Here is a 25,754-nt window from a genome sequence, read left to right as displayed (position 1 = left end):
GGCTGAAATCACTTGCCCACCACTCAGCACTTGTTTTCTGACCTCTGCGGCCCCTTGATGAGCCTGGACTGGGCTTGTTTGTACAAGCACAGCTATTGAACATGTGCTGGGCTTTATTGCTGTTCTTGAAACCTGTCCCCAAAATAAGATGTACTTCTAAGAAATAACAAAACATAGGCAGGCAGTCATACTCTCTTCATCTTTCCTGGGTTTTTGATTTCTTTTTAAATGACCTCTAAAATATTTTCCCATTAAAGCAAGACCTATTTTTAAGCTACCAATGTCATTTAATTAGTCATTTTTTACAAGAGACACATCTGACTGGAATCTGTGCTCTTTTCATCCCCTTTTAGCAGCATACACGTTTTTTTCTACCAGTGAGTAAGACGGGGTATCTTAGTCTTAGGTTTAACAATCTCTACTTTTTTTCCCCTTTTCCTTCATTTTTTCCCCTTTTCCTTCATCTTCCCCCTCAGATGCCAGAAGCGAGTGCATTAGACAGACCGTGCATCCCCATTTCACAGATCGTCTGACTCATGCGTGATACAGCAGCTAAGAATTAACGCTCTCTGAAATCAAGAAGTTGCACTTAGCAGAAAAAGAAATGCATATACATATTTAAAAATCTATTTTAGGCATTTTTATCTGCCACTTCTATACCTGTCTGTGATGTCTTATGTTTATTTTCCCCTTGGAATGAGTTGCCAGTGTAAAAATACGAGAGATTTGTAGTGTCAGACCATTAAGCTAAAAGTTTAATTTCTGCCCAAATCACATAAAGGATGGTGCTGTTCCTTTATTCAGCACTTGCAGCTGGGTCAATATAATTTTTTGGGAAAAAACATGCACCTCTTGCATTGAAATATTCACATACACATGTGTTGAATGTGTGTATATGAATGGTTCTTGAATATGAAACGTTCACAAACCATAGCAGAGAAGAAAACATGGTTTTGCCCAGCTTAAGTGCCTTTGAGATCTTATAACTGATTCAGAATCATCGGTTCAAAAACGGAGCACGCGGGTCATATCCTGACATCCTCATGCAGAACAGCCAGGAATCTGAATCCCTGTGACGTGGCTGTTCTGCTTACAGACTTCTAGACAAGGCAGCAGGAAAAACCCCAAGATGGTGAGAGATCAGGCTGAGGCAGAGCACATCTGTATATGCTTTGCTTTTTGTCTTGAGGTCACCTACCTATCTGCAAGACCACTGGCTGACGTACAGGGAGGCGTGTGCTGCAGGGTGGTCACCCTGCCTGAGGATAAACCCCGTGCCTGAAGGAGAAGCCTCATCCCCCTCCCAGAGCTGTAGTCCCGCTGCATCACCAGCCTAAACTGAAGAACACGTGGTTTTGCTTCTTATTTTTTATTGTGGGGGTTGCTTTCACTTTGACTAAAGTAGCGGACATCTGTATGCACAAGAAGCAGAAATCTACCCCTGTTACCAGTCACTGGGGCTCAGCTTTCATACACAGTCCAACAAGGAGAGCACAAGGGAAGCCATGATAAAGGAACTGGATGTGGGAACCCCCTTCACTGGCTCAGTTTTTGGAGCACTTCCTCACACTTCAGCCGTTGCGCGAGATGGCCCCACGTTCCCCAGCAAGGCTGCTACACACAGGGTGCTGGGTAAGAGCAGCCTCCGCTACCTGGTTCTGTGAGGACGCAAACACAGTGCACGCTGGTGACACCGCTTCTCGGGACTCTCTCAGCCTCCATTCAGAGATGTAAAGCCAACAATTACTGTTATCATTAGCACCCTGAACATCTGCTTACCTACCAGAACCTTGTTAGGCTACACGCTGCACAACCCACGATGAAGACCTGGGGCCTGTGAGCCTCCTTTACCGTGGGGCAGCAGGAGCATTGCTGGCAGCCCCACCAGCCCCAAGGCTGCAGGTCCCTGACAGCAGCCGCATGGGGAAAGGAGCCTGCGGCTGAGCAAACCGCAAAGAGAGACCTGGTGCTTCTGCAGAGAAAACACCTGTCAGCGCTGCTTCAACCTCTGAACTGACACCAGGCAGGAGACAAGAGCCTCCTCACTCCCTGCTTGGTAAGTGCCAGGTTAAGGTTTGCTTTCCAGCTTCGTGGGCAGCTTTTCCTTCGGCCCTGTGCCACGAGAGTGTGTGGGAACAGCCTCTGCTCACTAAGGGCTCCGGTACACTGCAGCCCTCTGCAAAGCTCGAGGATTTGGAGCGTTCAGTCTCTGTGAGCTCAGAGTCACTGTTGAATGAATTACTGGGAAGAAAACTTCAGTGTTCAGGTGTAAAGCTCATTTTGAAGCATTTGGGTACCAGTGACGGATAAGCAACACTTCCTAATAATAAGCCACAACCTGCTTGTGCTGCAAAATATCAAGTGTTAAAGGGATTCTGCTGCAAGATCATCTTTGCTCAGCACTTTGGGAGATTACATAAACTTACTTTCATCTCCAATAGTCGCTTTTGCCCTCTCAGACTGTGGGCTTCTCTTTGCTTTCTGACCCCAGCGATCCTGACTCTGCTGTCCCTCACAGTCAGCTGAATAAGGCTTCCTCAGGGAAAGCTGCCGTAATCATTTCCATGATTATGAGAACCCAGCTCTCATCTGGCAAAACCACAGGATGCTGCACCCACCCTGCTTGAATCAGGATTGCGATACTGAAGACAGAGCAGCAACCACAGAGTACAGAAACCACTCTGAGATAGCAAATGTTATTCCATCACATTGGAGTGGCACGGAGCCAGAAGAACCAGCAGACATCATGGACTTTAAGCTGGGAGACAGGACACCAAGGCCTGGGAGAACAGAACAACACTTGAAACGTGTTGACTGTAGATTTTTAAAGCCAGAAGAAACAGTCAGAGAAGCTGAGGATGGCGTGGTGCAGAGCACCAGTCAGCGATGTCAGGATACTCACTCTTGTGTTGACCCAAACAGCCTGTGGTTGAGTTGCAGCTGTGGTTTTCAACCTCAGGGGTGCCACACATTGCACTGAAGGGCCCCACAAGAGGTGACCATGAAAAGTTCACATAACTTACACAGCAAACCTTGAATAAAGCAAATTAAAAGCCCCACTAGTGGAAAAAACAGGAGACTATCAACTGAGATAAGGTTGACAAACATGAACTAAAGACCATGCTGAACTTGACCAAGTGTTTTCAAAAATACCTTACAGCTGAACAAGAAGGAATATTGTTCAGAAATACTAAGTCGCATAGGAGCCCAAGTCCTGCTTTCAGAGTAGCTTGGCTATTGGGATGCTACACTGTACTAGGGGTCAGTGGGTTTGACCACACTTCTGAAGGCTGGATTTGGACTCCCAAGTGACTAATGGCAAAAAATGGTTATCATTTTTCCCCTCAGAAGTCCTACCTGTTCCCCCATGGGTACCTTAGATGTGGGGACAGCTGTCACAGGGAAAGGTGCTTTAAGGCTGCCAGTGTCAAACTGGGCTGCTGGGCTTTGTCAGGGCCTGTCAGTGAGTCAGAGTCCAGCAGCTGCCCAGTGCACAAAGACACAGCAGCGCTGCTGTGGGCTGAGGCCAGAGGCTCCAGTCCCCCCATGAATAAAAATCCAGAAGGCAGAAAGCCCTGAGCTTCCCGGATAAAACTGAGCTCTGGTAGGTCCTGTAGCCTTTTGAGTAGTGAGAGACACATTTTACTTAGGGAGCTTACCGTTGCTTTGCCAAATTGAAGGGTGATGTTATATATTATGCATATTCGCCACATTCTTCTTTCCTTCCCTAACAATGCTGTTACCAGCAGAGAACAGACAACATTTCTGGTGGGTGGTGGACCTCCTGCCAGTGGCCTTCCTTGGCGAGATGCTGCTGTGGGACTTCTTGGGGGAAGCTGGACGCACACTGGGCTGCAGGTGGCTACATATCATAGAAATACACAGGCGAGGTTGCCTTGGCCACGCCGGCCAGGCAGCAGGCAAGCTAAAAGCCAAGAAAGTTGTTCCAGGGAAAAGAAAGAAAAGCTTAATCTTAGTAAAAATATAGTCGCTGAGAACTGGCAGGGTCAGGGTCAGATTGGGTTACGTGTTGTATAAGCTCCCATTATACAAGCCAAGGCAGAGGTTTTCCCAGGACTATTCAATCCTGCTTTCTCTTGCTCTCTCATTCCTTCCTTCTCACTGTCCCTTCTCCTGATGCTTGCTTGGACATCAAACAGGTCAGCCCAAGTGCTTCCAATTCTGTGATTTAGGAGATCACACAAATCACTTGGTCTTTAAGTAAAATATGAGTGTGGGAGCCTATGAGTCAACCTAAAAGAACTCATGCGAGTAGCTGCAATAAAGGCAGCTCCTTATATGCTGCTTATCTGTGTGACAAAAAACAAACAAACAACAACAAAAACACAAAACAAACAAACAAACTCAAAAAAAAAAAAAAACAACAAAAAGCAAACACAACACTTATAATGCACTAGGGACAGAGCTCACTGTAATGCAGAGCAATCAGAGCCCAGGGCCTCACTGCAAGCATCACTTAGACCTGTGCTCTCTGGAGAACAACAGCAAACGGTGCTGAGGTGGCTCCTCCATCCCATTCACCCTAAGATTCTGTTTTTCCATGAAGCAGCATCGTATCAATGGCAAACTAATATCTTTGCCAGCACTCATCAGCCCACACACTTCAGGCAGATGTTCTGAAAGCATATTCAGGCTATTATTTTTTCTTCAATTGAGCAATGCAAAGTAAGGCTGCTCCTCCAAACAGACTTCTAGAGTGCGTTTCCTCCTCCAGAAATAGCTGCCTTCAATCCCTCAACTCTCCTTTGCCAGATCACTTTAAATTCCCTGTTCTGATCACCTGGAGAAAAGCACCATTCACCAGGAGAAACGTGCAATTTCCAAAGCCAGAACCACAACATCCATTTGAAAACCTACTCCAGCACAGTGCAAACATGCTACTTTTGACATTTTTTCTCATTTCTACATTTTTGAGTAATTGCTCTCAACTCAGAACACTTCTGCAATACTTATAAGCTTATTTCTCCGGTTTTAACATTCTGACTCCAAGGCCCTAAAAAGCTGCAAAAATATATATTGACAACTCATCACAGTATTCCAAAGAAAAATAAATATGATATTGTACTGCAAACAGAAAATTCACTGGAATATTTAGAACCACAGAGAATATACAGATGCCCTAACAAATACAACTTGCTGCTTAATCAGTAAGAAGGGAAGGTAATTATCTAAAGCAGTCTTTCCATGGCAGAGGGAAGCACAAAACAATAACCAAAACCCACTGGCTTTAGAGACTCCCAGCTGAGCCTTGCTCCTGTAGTAGGAAGAGAACAACACACAGTTTTACCAGGAAACTGGAGAGCTTAAACTTTTCAGACCTGGCCAATGTTAAAAAATACAACAGACTTCCTATTATACAATATTGGAACAGGTATAAAATACCTGTATCACTTTTATTTCCCTGTCCTCTGCTATAGACCCCTTTGAAAATCTTCAGTCTTTACCAGATCTATGTTATAACTCTTCCTTGCAAAACCAAGACCCCCACTTCTTGTAGTCTGTTCTTCCTGCAGCACAATAAATTGCTGTGTCAAATGCTTGAAAAAAAAAATCTGAATGAAGTCCAAAGGAATATTCTGACTGCCAGTGGCTGTTCTTTCTGTCTTAACCTAGATCAGTTTGACATAAGCCATTTACTTCAAGGTTAACCCCAGAAAAATCCTTCAGGGAATATAAATTCATGCATTAATCCTGCTCACCGGTTCGGTTCTGCATAGGTTTGGATGCAAGGGGTGCCACATTGCAACCCCGACTCAAATTTACTGCTTCGAATGCTTTAACAAAACACCACTCTGGAGCCCTTTGTGATCTTCACACAAATTCTTTATTGCAGAGGAGAAAAAGAGACAACACTGTAAGTGCTGAGCATTACAATGAAACAGAAAGCAGCATTAAAGTTGCTCCGTGCTTAAAGCTGCCGTTTAAGCAGCTAATCTTGTTTCGGTTGAATGGCATGTTCATTACAGCAAATAAATCAGTAACGTGTAGGATTATTGAAGAGGAAAGACACATTAAATCAGTTTAGGGCATCGTATTGATTTTTTTTTTTAACGTCCAATTTAGCTTGGCGTTTTTCAACAGTCAGTTCTAATAAACACTTGTATAGCACAGATTAAGCAGGTGGGAATGCTGCCCAGAAAGAGTATTATGAATAACTTAAGGCACTGGTTTAATTGCAGCAATCCATGATACTTACCGTGCTGGCACCAGAGGGGAATTTTCAGTATTAAAAGTTAAAACTTCAACCAAGCTACTAGCTAGTGTCTATTATTAAATATTTTAAAGAGCTTTCCAATATTTTCACCTCAGATGGGAGTAGGGGAAGATTTCAGACTTCATTTAAGTGTTTAACTTATTTCCATCACTACTTATTATTTTTTTTTTTAAGAAACAACTAGCAGTTCATTCAATGCAACTTCGCGTCTCTGACTCTGCAAAACATTGCAGCAGCATCCCTGCCGTCCTGCCACCCAGTCAGCCCTATTCTGTGCAGTCCCATTTGCAAGGCCAGCTTACACTTCAAGCAGCAGACTCATTTCAAAGCTATACTTTACTACAGAGTATTCCCCTATTGTTTCCCCATTATGCCAGTTTCCTGGCACTATCCTTTCACAGGTCAGAGAAATTAGTAGGAGCAACTTGATCCAACATTGGAGGTGGCCCTGCTTGAGCAGAGGCTTGCACTAGGTGACCTCCTGGGTCTCAAAGTGGGACTGACAGGGGGAGAAGAAACACAGTTCAGGTTTAGGTGAAAGCCAAGTGTTGCCCAGTGCCAAAGAGCCTCACCTCACCAATTTGTCTATGTCCATGTAGAGTGGAGATCCCTTGTAAAACACCAGTGACATTTGCAGTAAGGAAGTTCCTGTCCCACACACCTTATGCAGACGCAATCAAAGCAAGGACTCAGCAGGAGACAAGGTTGATGAAACACCAGAACATGTTTCCCAGAGAGGTGGTAGATGCCCCGTCCCTGGAGACATTCCAGGCCAGGCTGGACGGGGCTCTGAGCAACCTGATCTAGTTGAAGGTGCCCCTGCTCATTGCAGGGGGGGTTGGACTAGATGATCTTTGAAGGCCCCTTCCAACTCAAACTATTTTAAGATTCTACAGTTCTAAGTTGTTTTATCTGGGAGAAAATTGCAGCTTTTTCTTCCCACATTATCCAGCACAAATCAAAAGTGTCCCAGGCACCTCCTTGCTGGGGGAAACCAGTTTGGACCAGCACAAGTGTTGAAGCTGTGTGCCATAGCAGCAGACACTGGTTGGACAGCTCCTAAAGCCCATACCCAGTCCTGGGTACAGATTGCACCAGAACCCATCCTGATGGCCAGCAGAGATGCGGGTATTTCTGTATTAAACACCTGCACTTGGAAAAGGTTATCACACAACTGGCTCTGGTCACCAATCATATCACCTCCTGTTTTCTCCCTTTACATGTTCTTTTTGCCTTGGGTTAGACCAGGGTCTCAAGGATAGCAAACCACATTTCAGCTCTCAGAGTAACACAAAGCTGCTAGTTTGCCCATAAATCACCCTGGCTGACTCCAGCAAGTAGCAACAGACACCGATGGCACTGCTGGCAGCAGTAATGCTTCACAGAAGTTGCAGAATTTCTTGGCTTTGCTCTTCCAATGTGTAACTTTTTATACTGGCAAAAATACAGAAGGTGCACTCTGCACAGACTTATTGAAAATCAGACTAAAAATCGGTCCCAGAAGGAAAATTCACAATAAAACATGAACAAAAATTGGTAAGCTACCCATATGCTCTGATTAGGAGAGCAGTGACTTTGCTGATCACACAAGTTAATTCCAGAGAAGCTCTAAATTCAGGTTATGAAAACTAATGTATAAATTAGCAGAAATGCAAGAAGATTTGATGGTACTTGATTAACTGGACAGAAAGCACCAGAAGCAAAACATTAGGAAACTGAAGCCATTTTGTGGTTGCAGCAGGCATTTAAAAAAGATGGAAAAAAGCAACCATTGCACAAAACCCAACTATTTTTTGTTTGTTTTAAAGTACCCTGTTAAGTGCTAAACAGGAGCCTTCACTCAGATTGAAATAGAACAAGAGCTTTGTAAAGAGCCTTTGAACCAGGATTACTTCAACAACATCCAGAGTATCACACGATTCAAGCACCCTCCCAGAAGAAAGCAGTTGCTTTTGGATAACTCAGAAGCAAGTCCCTGTTGCCACCCCACCCTGCACAGGCAGCCCACCCACGTGTCCCATCACAAACCAGTGAGGGACCTGGGCTCAGCTGCTCTGTCTCTCTGCTACCACTCCCCAACCTCACCTCCACCAAGGAGCCAGAGCCCCCCATTCTCAGCTCAGCTGCAACCAAGACCCCACTTGTACCCTCTTCTCTCAGGTTCTTTCATCCACCTGTGAACTTTTGCAGCCTCTCCCTCCAAAACACTTTGTTCCAAGTGTGCTTCCAGACCCCCATTTTCACCCTCAATCACTCTCTGAGCTTCTCCATGCACTGGATAAATCCCCTGCTCCTCGCGCTTGCCCTTCTCCTGTACTTAATCCCTTCTAGGTCCCTCTCCCAAGCACACAGGCAACCAGAACCTTTCCCAGTTTTTCAGCTGAAGCCGCACCCCATGCACTGGCATCACAGATTTCCCAGCCTTCCTAGAAGTCCCTCACAAGTGATGCACCAAGATTTGAACTTGCCTTCGAGATCTTCACATCCCACCTCTAGTCCACCTGGATCCTACCACGAGGCAAGACAGCCGTCTCTCCATGGTGAAGCACTGCGCTGTCATTTTTAAAGAAATCTCCCAGCTCTAAAGCGATCCAACTCCGTGCCGGCTGGAGTAGCATAAGGGCAGGCAGCAAAAATCCTCCCCACGAAGACAGCAAGTTGTCCCCACTAGCCTTACTCACTGCACCCATCCACGCAACTCCTGTCACAACTAAGCGGAGCCTTTCCCCACACTTCAGCAGGCTGTGACTGCACTCAAACTCCACCCGCTCTCAGCAGTTGCCCTTCATTTGTTCTGCAATTCAGCACAGCTTCGAAAAATCTTTCTGATGCTGTTTCCCTGCAAATAGCATAATGAGGAATAATAAGCAGGTGCTTCTGAACACAAACCCAGAACAGCAGGAGTAAAAAGCTACTATAAATGAAGCAATTAAGTAACCACACCGTTCACTGTTTATTGACAATCTTTATTAGATCTTTCTGTGTTTAGAGTTTTCCTAGTAAGTATAAACATGAATCAAAGTGCTACCCCACAGTAAGAAAACTTTATTTGCACAAAAAGATACAAACAAATAGTATTTCAAAGTTCATCTCGTTTAGTAAATATAATACCAAAAAAGCCAAAAGTAAACCAAGATGATAGATTAGCAGCAAAAAGAATTCTAGTTCTCCTTCAACACAGTCTGTGTGCTTCTACATTTCTCTAGGAAACAGCGTATAAAGAGAATTCAATCAATTTATATATGAAATATCCTACCAAAAAATATAATACTGTGTAAAGAAAGTTAGTAGTACAAAGTTCGGGGGGAAAGAGGAAAAAAAAAGGACAAAATATTAGAAGTAAGAGTAAAAATCTCAAGCGTAAACTTTACTGCTGCTTTAAAATAAAAACCAACAAAAGTCACATGAGTATTTCCGTTTGGCTTAGCAGGCGGGACAAAAAAGAAAAGCTGATTTTTTTTTTTTTTTTCTTAAAGTGCTTAACCACCATATCCAAAAGTAATGACTTTCAGACCTACTTAACATGAATGTGCTCAAAAAGCCACTGCTTACAGTATAAAAGCTGTCATTCTGAAATGCTGCGCATACAAACTGGCTTTATCTGCACGAATGAAAGATTGCTTTGAACAGCTCTCAATCATATGATGTCCCAAATCAATGTAATGCTATTAGAGCAGGCAGCTGAATAAGTCCCAGAAAGTTGAAGTTTAAGAATAATAGATATAAAAAATATATTTTTTTTAAAGGCAGCATGCCTCTCCCAGCCACAAGAAGGTAACTTCAAGAAACAGGCAAGAGAAACACAGCTTTATGTTATTGTTCTAAACTACCTAGAACAAACTGACTGTTGACCTAGTAATTCACATGTTTAACAGAGGAGATAAATACTTCTTACTGATAAAATACAATGCAATCACATGGCTGAGACCAATCACTAACACAGTATTTTACTGAATATTAAACGTATTGTCAACTTGTCTTTAAAACCAACAGTGTGTCTTAACTAAAAAAACAAACAAGCAAAACAAAAAAAAGAAAAACAAGAAAATAAATAACTTGAAGAGCTTTAGGACTGTTTTGTTACATGGTTATACATTTATTTGAGCCTTAGTGCAAAGGAAAAATTTCACATTCCAGGCTCCAAAGGAAGTCAAATACATAACACTGTTTCACAGGTTTTTTTTGACAGGTATCAGACACACAGATCCCAAGATAATTTTAAGTTTTTAGCTGTAATCGCCATTCATTTTCATCTCAAAGTTAGAGAACACATTTAAAAATGGGTGCAAAGACTCCAGCATTCATTAACCCCAACTACAGCTATAAATCGTTTCAACCCCACCACTCTCCCAAATCAGGACTATCATAACCAAACAGAATCATCGCTATTGCTGCAGCTGGTGAATTGTGCTCGCAGCCCGTCATTAGCACTATCCATCCCCACAGTTATTGCACTAATTTCTCTGTCAGCTTTGGAATCCTGCAAGCTTGAATTTGTTTACATTCATGTATTTCACAGGCCTAATTTTTTAAAAACTGTTTCTTGAAAGTCATCGATTCCCAACACAGTATCTTCATTGTCCTTCAGGACCATTTTTGAGTTAGAGAACCCCCTGGTTCATTTACTGCTAAAATACATATTATCTAGAAAAGGTAACTTTTCCCCTACAAAGTTCCTGTAAACACCTCTGTATTAAGCCACAGCAAGCTCTAGACCAGGCAATTCAGCATCTCCAGTGACTTGACTTTACCACACTTATCCTCTAAATAAAACAACCTACAAAACAAAACACCTTTATAATTAAAAAGGAAATAACACCATAAACAAACAGTGAAGCATTCAGTTACCCAAGGAGACATGTATAATAAGCCTCTGAAAACGTAACATTCGAAAAGCAATTATTTTAGTGGTTAAAGTGTGCAAATGACTAAATACGCCACCTCTTTCAGAGATAACTGAATACTGGAGTCATCAATGATTACCATCCAAGCCTAGCACTGGCAGTTCTGTTGCTTTTGTTGCTGGCTTTGGACATTATATATTACCACTTTCTCTGCATATTTCATGCCCCCTTTTTTTTTTTCTTCCTTTTTTTTTTTTTTAAACAGATACCAGCAGCATGACTTTAGAGTGGTATAGGAAAAATGAGAACTTTTTCTTTATTAAAGGCTTCCTGTCCATCCCAAATCTGGCAAGACTGGGTATCATGTGGAATTAAACATAATGTTTCAAGCAGGAACATCAAATACTATTTCAGGCTGTCTGTCTATGAAAATCTCCTCAAAAAGATTCAGAATCTCAGGTTTGTGTGAAACAAATACAATAAATATGGAAAAATATCATGCAAAGAAAGTGTAGCTATTCTACTGATGAGAAGTACAAAAGCTGAGAAACACAAAAAGCACCAGCTTCAGCCCAAGAATGGAAAAAAACACAGATTTTTCGAAACCAGAGTCCATACAGTGTCACACAGCCCTGCCTTGTCATGTTTGTTAATATCCTCACTTAGAAGTCAGACAGCATTTTGTTTAACTTGTGTTGCTCTGTATCATTACACTAAACCGTAATTAACTCCTCTTTTGTGCCGGCCTCATTCCAACACAATTGTACCCACTGTATACCAGCAGCAGTTCTCAGGTTTTGTTTTGCAGCTCAGCTGTATTTTTCTTGGATGTTCACAAGACTGGCATTTGACTGGATGCGCTTGGCTAGAAAGGGAAAAATTATATGAAAATTAAACACAAAGAATTCCACAAAACTAGTCTCTCCACTCCCTCTATTTATCCGACACAGACTTGCAAACAGCTTTCTGTTCACGTCCAGAAACTTTAATGAAAAGATAAGGCTGAAGCTCTTTACTACCCTTCTTCAGGGGACAGCAGCAGACTAATAGTCGCTATTAGCACCGTCAGCACAGCTGCAGGCAGAGCTGGCTGGGCCCTCGCTCCCACCAGAGCCAAGCGAGTCCCTGGTACCACCCAACCCCAACAGTGAAACGCCAGCACCACCACTTACGCAAAATGAGTATCCGTTTCTTCTGCTTCGAGTGAAGGAAGCTGCTGAGATAGAAAACAACAGGTAGGAAGAGAATAAAGGATGAAACTGCAATCACGGGGACTGTATCACTGCAGGGAACAGAGCAGTTGAAAGTCCTGCTCCAAAGCTTCCGAGTGATGTTCATCTAAAAGGAAAACAGAAGCAAGCTGTGAAAACACATGCGGTTTTGCCGTGCAGTGTGGCAAACACTTAGGCCTCAAGACATTCAAGTGTTCAAATATAACCTCAGAAAACACCACTTTCACAGATCTCTCCCCAAAAGCAAGCAAATCCCTGGAAACGTAGAAACAGACAATTCGAACGAAGCCAAGATTTCACATTAAAACTTTCATAAGTTTCAAAAACAGACTGCACTCAAATACACTGCAGACACAACCACATGTCTGTTTCCCAGAGAACTCACTGCCAGCCTGCGGGGACAGGGCTAATCCCACACTTTTGACAGCACTCCTTTTGCCCAGCCACTTAAAACCCCACAATATAACAAAGCTCTTCCAAACATATGTTGCCAATGCTGAGGACCCCTAGAAACAGCTGCTGTAATAAGGAATCAATTATTACACTGGCTAGAACAATAGCAGTAAAGCTTCACATTAAAAGCCAGAAGATTAAGAGGTTTTTGTTGTGTTTTTTTTTTGTTTTTTTTTTTTTAAATCCATCCCCTCCGCATCAACAAGAAATTAAAGTGCAGCTACTCAAACTGGAACACGCTTGGGTGATCAGGAGCTTCGGTCACACTCCTGCTGCACTGCCTGAGGACAGAACCCAGCAAGACAGCCCCACTGAGCTGCCTTCCCCCCACGGGACATCAGCCTGCCAAAGGCACTGCTGCTCCCGCTGTCCCACGTCAAAAGGGAAAAGGCAATCCCTAGCAAGACAAGTGCAAATAGCTCAGATTAATAAAGGGTTCCGTGACAAGCTCTCCCTGCCGAGTATTAATAACTACTTACTGCATCTTCCACATCGATGCACAAGTGCGCGGAATGCCCAGACTCACCACCTTGCCTGTTCATCCTCTGCAAGTGGTTATACAGGTCATTCAACATTGTGTAGGTTTCATTGCAGTTTTTACACACTTCTGTGTAGTTATTTGGTGACAGATAGATGGCTTGTCCCTAGGGTTATAAAACAGCATTAATAAAGATTTTAAGACATTATAAAGAATAAAAAAAAAACACCAACACAACTTAAAAACTGGAGACAAGCTTGAACCTGAATCCAGATTTCTAACATCCTGGATTGAGTAGAGGCCCAGACAGACAAAACACATGAGCATGCAGGAGGAAAAGGGAACAACTCTAATTCATTAGGGACAGGATCCACTTCCTGCAGATTATGCATCTCAAACTGCTCCCTGAACTAGCAGTTGTTTTTTGGGTTTGTTTGTTGTTTTCTGGTTTTGTGGGTTTTGGTTTTTTTGTTTCGGTGGGTTTTTTGGTTTTTTTGGGGGGGAGAAGGGCTGTTTTTGTTAGGGTTTTTGTTTGGTTTTTTTTCCTTCTTTTTTTACCATGTATTTTTAAAGTACCAGTTCCCAGAAGGTTCCTTAATACTGTGTTTTGTTTCTCATTTGCCCATACCTAACAAGTAACTGTTGTTGCTGCTGAGGTGTACTGACAGGGATAGACTCTGCCATAGTAAGTAATTATTTTCATCTGTGGCCTTCATCATCCCGAATGAAACACAACACACCTGAAAACAATGGTACAATCTCTAAAGATATTCCAACCCAGTAATGCTTATATCAGCTACCCACTGACCACTGGGTTAAGTTCTAGTGCCAACACTTGAGCTGATCAATAGGCCAGTCCACGCTGCTCCTGGCCAAGGCCTATAAAGGCACATTTCCCAGACATAATAATAAGGCAAGCAGACAGCTTCCTCAGAGATTGTTTCATACCTATCATTTCCCATTTTTACCACTGAATGATCCCGGCACATGGCCAGTTTCCGTTTGAAATTGAATACATGCCATTTCTTAGGTTATTTAGGGCGTTTTCTTTGGGGACAATTACCACATTTATTTCATAAAGTGAATTATATTGACTTGGCAATATGGACAAACTTTATCTACCCATAACTTTATTAGCCAAAAGAATTGTCATAATGATTTAAGATACTGGTCTTTCTGAACTAGTCTATATTATCAAAAGGCTATTTGAAGATTGAATTATTAAGTCAGAAGACAACGGTTCTCCAATGAGGTAAAAAAAGAGTCTTGCAGCATGCAGACATGATGTTTTTTACTATATCATTACCAACTACTGTGAATTCAGAAGTTCTGATGTGGAGTAGCATTGCCATTACATATAAAATTATGTCAAGGTGAATATCAATTAGAATTAACTTTGGGCTTCAATCTGTAAACATGTACATTTTACAGATCATTGCTTTATCTTCCTAAAATTCACAAACTCACCAGCAGTTTATTTGCCTAATACATATCTGCAGTTTATTCAGCACAAATAAGATTTTGCTAGCAATTAGAGGATTTAGTGTTTCTCTCAAATACACAGCACAAATACCTGAAGGTTATGTTCAAAACATGTCAGAGATTTATTGAATAAATCCAGGAATTCTACAGTAGAATTCGATAATCCCTCACTGCTGTTCTTTAAACAATCTGTCAAAGAAAAAGAAAAACATCAGGATATTCTAATTTCTAACATTTCCACAGCCAACAACTCCCAGACATTCCACTCTTGCAAAAAGAGCTCTCGACTATAAAAGATGGGTCTAGTCAACACTGCGGTTCCCTTATCTGCCTGCCAGTGATGTCTCAGACCCGCTGACCTAACTCTTCATCGAAAACATATTTCAGAATTAATTTGCCTTGATTAAGTGAAAGATGAAGACTATCATCAAGAGCTTTCTGAAGAGGGGGTCTGAATTATCTTTGGACTTTAAGATAAAACAAGACATTACTTTTACTTTCTACCCTGCAAATCTGGCTTTGCCCAGCAACAGTAACAGCCATTATGTGAACACAGAAGCAGCGGAGATGAAACAGCATCCAGGAAACAGCTAGACCATGAATGCAAGAGCAGAATCAGAGTGTAGGTTATTATTGTTTAAGAAAAGAGCTGACTGTTTCACTAGCTTCAAGGTTAGATCTGGGGCTTTCCCCCCCACCACAGGCTCAAGCCTATCATGTTACTGCTTCCATCCATCACACCCCACTTCAGCTGCTCTAACCAGACAGACTCTTGAAAACAAACCAACCAACCAACCAACCAGTGGTTTGGAAATTTAGATGTTCAGCAACAGCACTGTGAGAGCAAGCCAACACCCTAGAAAATTCTCCCAAAAGAAGGAAGCGCCATCAGTGTTGAGGGCAAGCATTATGCATCTGGATGCCGGGCAGGCAGCACAGGGGTCACAAGCTCAGCACAGCAGGACAGCACAGACCACAGAGCTCCTCCTGTGCTGCCTCTCCAGTCTTCACACAGCTCAGGCTCACAAACGAAAACAAACTCTCTTCTGAGCTCTCAAGGGATTCTGCAGACAACCCAGCACCTTTAATACTCAACTGCACAGTGCTATTTCCCGTTTTCTAGTGCACCTCTAGTGCAGGGTTCCACTTCCTACACCAGGGAAATGGCAAAAAGCCACAGTTTAGCTGAAAGTGTGGAACAGCAGTATCAGCGTGGGGACAGTGAGGCACAGGGATAGACTTGGACACTCTCCACCCATAAAATGAAACCAAAAGCACAGCTGTGGAGGCAGATACTGTTCAATGTGTAAGCATCCCAGAGTTACCGACTTTATTAACAAACAAGGAAAAGTTTCTTAGGTAAGTTTTTTAAAAAAACGGGAAGACAGAGGAAAACAGAAGAAACCACAATGAAGCTAAGGAAAGTCTCCAGCAAGATCTGTGAATCACAAAGAAAACTAGCAAGACCACCTTTTGAAATAACAGCCTAAAATAAGTATTTATGTGATGACTAAGTTTTTCAACAAACTAGTGCCCTCAGATTTTGGCAGTATACCTTAGAGAGTAAAAAGCTATGGTAGCCTTCATTGAAGTGGCTCTAGTTTAGGATTGTCATGTTATCTACTGACTGTATTTAAACAAATACATACAATTCTGGCCTGTGCAAATTTTAGGGGCTAAGTCATAACAGTAGCATAACACAAAATGAATCACGTACTTGCACAGTTGGCTGCCTCCCAGGTTTCATTAAAAAACTCGGAAAGGGTCACAACTAGCTGCAGCCTGTCTGAGGTCAAGATGCTTTTGGCACAGTTGTGGCTCTCAGAAGAATTCTAGAAGAAAAAGGAAACAACAACAACAACAAAGCAATTAAATGTTAAAAATACAAAGGGGAAATTTTTAAATGTATTTTAGGCAAGCACAGCTAAATAATCACAATGCATTACATTGATATTTCTAGAATAGGCAGAGCAGAACTGACGGAACAATAAAAATCTTTGATCCCCCATTTCACAGTATGAGCAACACAGCACATGGTCTTTGAAGACCTACCAGGACTGCACGAAAGTCAGTCAAAAATGCGTGACTGCAAAAAAAAAAAAAGCAAGCAGCGAGACAGGGCCTCGTCTGGCAGGTAGTTGATACTCATCCATTTCTGGGCCGCTGCTCCAGGAGCCAGCTCAAGGCACATGCAGCCAGACAGAAGGACGGGGTCATTCTCATTGGGCTGAAGGGACATTTGAAGAAGCTGAACCAACAGACTGGTCTCAAAACAAAACAAACAACAGAAAGCAACCTCCAAAACCACTGTACCAATGTACTCTATCAGCAGCAAACTTCTCCTCGGTGCAGCAATACTAGAAGCACAGCCCTCTGCGAATCAGCACCCGCTCCCCCAAGCCTATGGCCAGGCCAGGCTCTGGTCCCCCACACTAGGCAGGTCCCAAGCTCATCTGCCTCAGCCACCCAGCGCACCCCATACCCAAAGCGGGGACTGGAACAAATCTTCCAGCCACTTATTCTCTGCATTAAGCTCATTAAAAAAAAATAGAGAGCAAATATAAAAGCAGTTACGGAATGAACAGGAAGCATCCCTATCACAATTCAGAACCATGTTTTTCTCCTTCAAAGCTTTATTTTCTCCCGCAGACAACTGATACGAAACCACAGCCTTCAGTCATCTGACTCCTATGCTCTAACTCCTGGTTTCTGGCTGCTAAATTGACTCCAGCACCCCTCAAAATCGCTAAAGCTGCCAAAAACCTTTTTGATGTGACATGGGACATAAAAGAAAATCTCTTTAACAAGAAACATGTTGCTTACAAAGCTTTATGAGAGATCTAGTTTCTGCCTCTCTTTGTTAAAACACATTTACTTTTTAAATAAGAAGCTTCCCTTGGAGACTCAACTGCAGAAGTCAAATGTTGCCACATCTGCTAACTCCTACGTCCACCCGCTTTCACATCTACTAAATTACAATCAGATATGCAAGGAAGTTGTTGATGCAGGAAACTCTCTGGTTGCTTCATGAAGGTCTTTAGCTGTGAAACTTCCTCACCAGCTGGACTCATGAGTGGGGAAAAAACACTTTAAATCCAAAACTTAATCAAGTAGACCTATACAATTCTTTGAATATGTTTGCTCAATTTATTCTTTAATTATCCTACTGAGGAGGATTATACACTTCAGAGAAGTCCGAAACTTAACTCGGCTGCTGCTTTCACATCACACTGTAACTGTTATAGGATGGCAAAGATAACATCATCAGATACAGCACAGCAGCTGCAACAAGTTCGTATATATTCTAAGTACTAGGACATGTTTTGCAACCTAATCCTAGCCAAATCATCATCCTGAAAGCACCCAAGAGAATTACATACTCAATTTCTCACTTTCACATTACATGGTTACTGGTATGGAACAGATTAAGTATGAGAAACAGACTACAGGTTTGCAAACTACAACAAGAGGCCACTAGCTAGGTATTTGCCCTGGAGAGGACAATTATCAAATGAAAGTCCATGCACTTTTCCAATACAAGCACAAGGGTGGTGAGGGGAAACAGGCGGACAACACATCAAAACTAGAAAGTGATAGTCCTTCACACAACAGGTAATTAAGCTGTGAAATGGCTTGCAGCAGGATACTGATGCATCAGAAGTTTACCTGGGTTTAAACAGCAAACAATTTTTCCTTGTCAAAGGCAATTCTAAATACAGCTTCAGAAATCTATAGACTGGAAGCACCATCCAGGGGACACACTACTATAAACTTGCTGGCTGCTTGCACCCTTACCAGGGCACCCACTTCCAGCCACCATCGCATAACAGACAAAGGTCCTTTGGTCTGATCCACTATTGTCACCCTCACATCATCCCAGGGACTAACTTTTACCAATGGATAAACTGGATAAGAAAATGCAAAACTAGTCATGAAACATCTCCAGCACTAAGAAAGGTGGAAAAAAAAACAAAAAACAACGAACCAACCAATACAACATATATGATCAAGAGTCTGAAAGATGTAAAGACAAGACCCAGCTTCAGTCAAGATTTCCCAGGGGTGAGGTCCACAGACTCCAGCCAGCACTCAGGACTTCTAGTTTGCTGCCACACACTCCTACCAACTTTGGAGCCAAGAACACTGTGACATGGCTCCCAACAGAGAAACGTGCATCACTCGCCACAGCTTCAGAGACCATCAATTTTCCACGAAGCACTGGGCAACTAAGCGCTTTAGCCATTGCTTCATCAGCAAGAACAACTCGAGTTTTTCCACTTGCACAGAGGAGCAAAGCTTTTTTCTGCTGGTGGAGCTACTTGCCTGTAACCATGCCAGGAGCTGCCCTCACAGACCATGCCACACCACCAGGCAGCAGAAGGCCAACATCACTGCTTCCCAAACATCCCCAGCGCCCATTAAACCACCTTCCCCCCCACGGTGGGGCTGACAGTGTGTGAACTGACCTGGAGATCCACATACCCAACACGAGGGTGCTCCGCTGGCCACACCAGTGTCAGGGGTCTCACCACCACACACACAGAGCTGGGCCAGACACCCACGGTCACGCCGCGGGGGAGGCCGAAGCAGCGGTACCCAGGGGCGAGACCACTGGCGCTCGGCTCAGCTGTGCGCTGCTACAGAACTTACGCGACTGGAGGCCCTAAGGGAACAGCCCAGGCCCCCCAACCCGCCACCGGTGCGGGGAGAGCCCCGGCCCCGGGCAGCCTTGCACCCCGCTTCGCCCGCCCGGCCCCGGCCCTGCGGACGCACCCCGACGGCGCGGGCGATGTCGCCATACTGCTGGAGGAGGCGGCGGTAGTGGCGGTGGCAGGCCTGGCAGAGCCGCACCGGGCGGGCGTGGCTGCCCAGGCAGTCCGTCAGCGCCGCGCTGCCCTCCGCGAAGGCGGCGAGGAGGCGGCGGCACTCGGGCTCCAGCTCGGGCAGGTCGCCGGGCAGCCCCGCGCCCCACAGCTCCCCCACCAGCCCCTCCGCCTCGCCCAGCGCCTCCAGCGCCAGGGGCCGGCGCGTCTCCCCGGCGGAGGCGGCGGGGCCGAGAGCGAGCGCCAGGGCGGGCAGTAGCGGCAGCAGGCACCGCAGCGGCGCCATGGCGGCCGCGCCGAGGAACCGGAAGCGCCGCGCCGGCTAACAGCCCGCCTCCGCCGCGGGATGCCGCCGCTCATTGGCAGCGGCAGGGAGGGGGCGGGGAAATGGGCGGGGAAATGGGCGGGGCCAAGGCGGGCGGCCCCGAGGGCTGGGGGGACGGGGAGGGGAATAGCGGGAGGGGTTGCCCGTCCCTGGATGCGGCTGGGGGTTGTCCCTGGGGCGCGGCAGTGGGGTGTCCCCAGGCTCGGGGGTGGCACCCGCGAGGGTGCACCCGACTCGAAACGCGTTGTGCTCCATGGGCAGCGCGGTTTCTGTGCCGTGTATTTCAACCGTCTTCGTCCGAAAAGGGGATTTAACAGTGTCTGTCACATGGGAAGTGGCTTTGAAATGTGCTGAAAATACAGCAACAACTAGGAAAAAAATCCCCAAAACAGAGTTGATGAGGAAGGAATAAACTGCATCTTTCTACAGACAAAGTATTTCCCACATTTTATCTCAAGCTGGGCACTTTGTAGGTACCTGGCCCCAAACTTTCCCATGGCCACTTCCAGATAAAACTGCAGCCACCAAAGGAAAACTCCTTCCAGAGCAGGAGGAGCAAGTACAGCAGCAGGTAACCCCCTTGCTGGGGGCTATAGTGCCAGGCTCTCCTTGACCTCCCGCCTGTCCCATGTTACTCAAGCCCCTTCCAGTCATCTCAATGGGCTTTTGACTCAGTTTGGGTTTCTTGATGCTTTGGTGACAAGCACATCAGAGAGGCAGAGCAGTGCCCTGCGTCTCCATGGTGCTTTGGGAACAACAGAGCCAGGCAGGTACGGACACATCCATTTCTTGCAACTGGTTCAGTACGGCACATGTGGTACCAGTGACGGGAGGCAGTGCTGGCTCGCGATGGTGTGATGGTTGTGGCAGCTGCCAGGAGTTCAGCTCTCTTTGAACTGGCTCCCCATGTCCAACTGTACTCAGCACCACCAGCTCTGTGTCACCTGGTCCACCTGGTCAGATGTCACAGCATGGAAACATCCAGGATGGACGTGCTGTTGGGTCAAAACGTGACAGAAAAGGTGATGATGAAGATGCCATCAGACAGGCAAAGAGGTACCCATTAGAGAGCAGCTGACTTCACTGGGTGGGCTGAACACCTCAGCTCCAAAGCAATGCCTTTCAAAGTGATGAATAAAAATAAATGAAAACCATGTCATGGGTACAACACAGAAAAATGACAGTGTGGGCAAAAATGCAACAGATTGCTTGTACCTGCAAACTGATCAGGGTGAGTGCCCGGGTTTGGGTGCTGGACCTTCCCTGAGCCCCGCTGCCCAGTCTCCAGGCAGGCCCTGACGAGGTGTTGGTTGAGCCCAGGCAATACCCCCACACACACAGCACCTGTGGTTTTGGGGACCACGGCCAGCAAGGCCACTGCTTTTGGAAGCCTGAAGCTGCTTAGCAAGATGCATGTGGCCAGGTGGTTCCAGGAGGAGAGGATCGTAGAATCATAGAACAGTTTGGGCTGGAAGGGACCTTCCAAGGTCATCTAGTCCAACCCCCTGCAACAAACAGGGACATCTCCAACTAGATCAGGTTGCTCAGAGCCCCGTCCGGCCTGGCCTTGAATGTCTCCAGGGATGGGGCATCTACCGCCTTTCTGGGCAACCTGGGCCTGTGTTTCACCACCCTCATTGTAAAAAATTTCTTCCTTGTGTCTAGCCTGAATCCCCGCTCCTTTAGTTTAAAACCATTACCCCTTGTCCTATCACAACAGGCCCTGCTAAAAAGTCTGTCCCCAGCTTTCTTATAGGCCCCTTTTAAGTACGAAAAGGCCACAGCACGGCTATCCCCCCTTGCTTAGTTCACTAGCAGGGGTGCAGCCCAAACGCTGAGACATTTCGGGGCAGAGCCACTGCCCGCACCAAGCTGGCAGCCGCAGCCCTGAGATGGAGACAGGGGCCTCTTGCCACCCCTAAGCGACCCTCGGCCCAGTCGGCGGCCATAAACCCTCGTTTCCTTGGCACAAGGGAAGGGGTGGCCCCGCACTGCACCCCCGGGGCAGCGGGCAGGCGGGCGGGGGCTGCGGGCGGGCGGGAGGGGCAGCCCGGGCGGGCTGCCCGCATCCCCCAGGAGGGGGCAGCAGCACTCCCGCGCGTCGCCCCGCCGATGGGCGCCGAGGGGCTGGAAAGGGCCCTCCCCGTGTCCCACACCGCCCTGACAGCGCCTGCATACCCAGCAGAGATGGAAAAAGGGACGCTCGCCATCCTCCCCGTCCGGTGTTGTCCCTCCCGTGAGCCTGCACGGGCACTGGGCAGGACCTGTTGCGGGGGGGAACAGCGGCGTCTTCATCTTCGCGGGTCAAGGGGGATCCGTTTTGCCACGTCTTGAGAGAGTTAAATATTCTCCTGCGAGAGAATGCGTTCCTCCTGCAAGTGGAAAACTGGTCATGGGGTGAGGGGAAAGAGGGGAAAAAGGAAGGAGGGGGAGGAAAAAAAAAAAAAAAAACAGGGGTTGGAGGGGAAGAAAGAAAAAAGAAAAAAAAAGAAAAAAGAAAAAAAAAGGAAGGAAAGGAAAGGAAAGGAAAGGAAAGGAAAGGAAAGGAAAGGAAAGGAAAGGAAAGGAAAGGAAAGGAAAGGAAAGGAAAGGAAAGGAAAGGAAAGGAAAGGAAAGGAAAGGAAAGGAAAGGAAAGGAAAGGAAAGGAAAGGAAAGGAAAGGAAAGGAAAGGAAAGGAAAGGGGAAAAAGGAAAAAGAAAAAAAAGGAAAAAATAAGAATAAAAATAAAAATAGAAAAAAAATGGAAAACAAGAGTAAAAAAAATAAATAAGAAAGCTTTAATTTCAGATTAAACCTCTGAGGCATAACTGGAATATAAACATTTCTGGCACTAATAAATGCATTGTTGCAGATCTGTAAGGAAGATGTCTGCTCATTAAGTACTTCTCCTTTTCATCAGTCATAAACACGACATTGCGAGGCAAAATTAGAAGGTCACTTTTGCAGCTGTGGTTCAGAAACAGGGTCTGAAGAAGGCACAGACCTCTTCTCTGATAACAGACAAATTTTGTTACCAGGCAGAAATTGGCATTTACTCTAAGTGGCAACTTGGCTGTCAAGCGAACTTGGTTAGTTTTCTTACACAAGTGGTGCCATTGCCTTTCTGCTCAATTTCATCAAAGGGGTTGAACGCAAGCAGGATTTGGCCTTGATCAGCAAGCCTCAGACATAATTTTAATAATATCAGAAGTATTTTGTGGTTATATAGTCCCAATTATTCTTGAAAACACATCCAAGTATTTCAATACTTGGCCTGAATACAAGAAAATGTGTGTATCATTCAGCAGAAGGAAGAGACTTACCTTAACAGTGTAGAAACAGAACACAGCAAATTAATATTGATTTCCTATGCCATCTTGCTGGATCTGTGGAGATGGCAGTATGAACCAGGGAAAATGAGCAGTTCGAGGCTGTGAACCTGCTTCTCCCCTCTGTTTGTCTCCCTGTTGCCTTCAGTGCTCTTTCTCCTGATTTATGCCATTGCGAGCTGAGAACAGAACCCGTTTTTCAAGTTTTCATGTTCTCTTTGGAGGATGATGGCTTGGATAAAGCCTTTTAACCAAAGAGCCGGAAGAGGAGGGATAGACCATAAACGTCAAGGCAGTGCCAGATAATTAGGTGATAACCTGAATGTAAGGAATAAAGAAGGAGAGGAATCAGGGGCAAGGGAGAGGCTGGGTGCTTGGAGAGCGGGGTAGCCTTGGGAAGGGAGACTTGCGCAGGCAGCGGCTCAGAGGGCAGGAGAAAAGAGGAGAAGGGGCTCTGCCTCCCGAGCCAAAAGTGCTGCTCAGCAGACAGACTGCTCAGCATGTGAAAGAGGAGCTGGCAAGAGCTGGGAGGTGTGAGGGCTGCCCACGAGGAGGTGTCTTCGAGGTTGTGGAAATTGAAATATTTTTTTAATCTTGGCTAATTTCATTGCAAAGATAGCAACCCTCATCAAGAACAAAGGAGCGGCATGTTATGTCTTCCTTGCACAACCATCCCCTGCCTATGGAAAGCTTTTCTTCCCCATCTCCATTACAGTCTTGCGTGTCCCTATTAATTTACAGGGCCAATGTTGACTAATTTGTGTGCTGGTCGTGGCTGATATCGAAGCCTGACAGTAGATCACCCAAACTGAATGACTGTTTTCCAGACGCTTCAGAGCATCAGAAAGAGGTCCAGAAGACAGTTGCACATAATTAATTAAGGGCATGCACAGGGCATCACACCCAAGAAAAGGAGCTTGGGAGGAAATAAATCTGATAAATAAACTATCATCATGTTGACACATTTTTTGTTAGTTGCAAGTGAAAATCATCCTGGCAATATTTTACAATGGTCTGAGCCAATTCTTATTTTCAAAAGATTATGTGTGCTTTGTTTAAAACCAATTTACAAACATTTGTCTTGTCTATTTCTGACCAGCTTGAGCCACCATGCCTGTTAGCACTGTCCCATTGGAGCGTTGTTTTTCTGTGTGCATAGCAAAGAATGTGAAAGCCTTTTCACTCAGGGCAAGTAGACAGAGTCACATCTGCACTAAACCACAAAGAATTAGCAAAATAACAAGTCAGGAAAAAAAAAAAAAAAGAAAAAGGCAGTTGATTTATGACCATTTCAGTATTTAATTCAGAAGAACCCCAAAATTTATTAGTGCCTTTGCAAATCAGATACCAAATCCTGTCCTTCAGCCTCAAGCACTTGGGAGCAATAATGCTGCATCAGCTACTTGAGAGTCAAGGAAGGTCAGACACCTGAAATCTGAAGACACACTCAGGAACATCATTCTCTGGGTGAGTATAAGAAACCGCTGTCACCAACTAAAACTTCAGGAATTTTAGACTTACAGAAAAGGGGTGTCAGTGTCTCATACAGAATGCTTTTTTAGGAATGCTCTGCAAATTCAGGGTTTATTCCCTGATTTACCAAATGCAATGAGGAAGAACTAGTAGCAGCCAAGTTTTCCAAAGAGCTGTTGACTAGATTTACTGTGCCTGACTGGCCATCTTGACCAGTATCTGCAATCTGTTTGTCTTGGTCAATTATATGGCAAATTGTGAGCAGGTGATTTGCTCACACCAACTCAAACCACTATGTTCTCATTTTGGAGACTCACAAATCTCCTCTGTGCCAGAGTAAGCTTTAATCAGTGTTAGGTGCCACTTAGTACATCCAGCTCCTCCTTACAGGCAGTTGATTCACTTGGGGGGAGGCCAAACCTCCACCCAACGTCCTCAGTTTTCAGAGATTACTTTTCTGACCACCACTGTCCATGGAGACCTACCCAGGACCCATCTGCATATTTCCATAGCCACCCGCTCCTGAAGCCTGTGTTTGTTGTAGTCTCTGGTGGATACTCAGTTGGAACAAGGTGGGTAGAGGAGTCCTGGACACAGTCCTGATCTTGGGGATAAGGTATCAAAAGGCACTGAAGTGACCTAAGATGGTGAGCCAGAAAGCCAGCGTTAATTTTCCTGTTTCCAGATATAGAGAGGGCACCGAGACAGGCCATCCATCAGCTAACCCTCTTCCCTATTTAGCAGCATCATACTTCTGAAGAGGGAAAACTACCCCCCATCTTCATATGAAGCCTTTTATTTTCTGTAAGCATATAACAGTGTAATAGCTTGAGAAATCAGAGATAGTGCCATATGATCTTTACTTAGATGTTTACACATAATACTCTCCATGAATCTAATGGACAGAAAAATGTCGTTTCCATGCACCTGTCAGAATTTTTGCTGGGGGAAAAAAATATTTTTAGAATGAGTAGAAAACAATTAATTGCCAGTAGGCAACCATGCCAGTCTGAAAAAATCCAGCTTGAAATAAGTTTATGGGAATTTTTTATTTTTAAGGAAGCTGCACTTGAGCAATTGAATGATATCACATTTAAGGT

At 44.8% G+C, this 25,754-nt stretch overlaps 1 protein-coding gene across 1 annotated transcript; it reads right to left on the bottom strand.

Annotated features, from left to right (window-relative positions):
- Positions 1–9,180: 9,180 nt before the first annotated feature.
- Positions 9,181–19,834, bottom strand: OSTM1 (osteoclastogenesis associated transmembrane protein 1). Its single transcript, XM_082048625.1, has 6 exons — positions 19,498–19,834; positions 16,442–16,556; positions 14,816–14,913; positions 13,244–13,408; positions 12,252–12,417; positions 9,181–11,944 (listed from the first exon to the last, which is right to left on the bottom strand). The coding sequence occupies exons 1-6, from the start codon at positions 19,831–19,833 to the stop codon at positions 11,889–11,891; spliced, it is 936 nt and encodes a 311-aa protein (XP_081904751.1). The 5' UTR covers position 19,834; the 3' UTR covers positions 9,181–11,888.
- Between the last annotated feature and the right edge of the window lie 5,920 nt (positions 19,835–25,754).

This window comes from Streptopelia decaocto (assembly GCF_964273445.1).
Source record: "Streptopelia decaocto genome assembly, chromosome: 3".
Classification (NCBI taxonomy): Eukaryota; Metazoa; Chordata; class Aves; order Columbiformes; family Columbidae; genus Streptopelia; species Streptopelia decaocto.
Note: the sequence above shows the minus strand (reverse complement) of the source record. Positions and strands in the feature narration are given on the sequence as shown.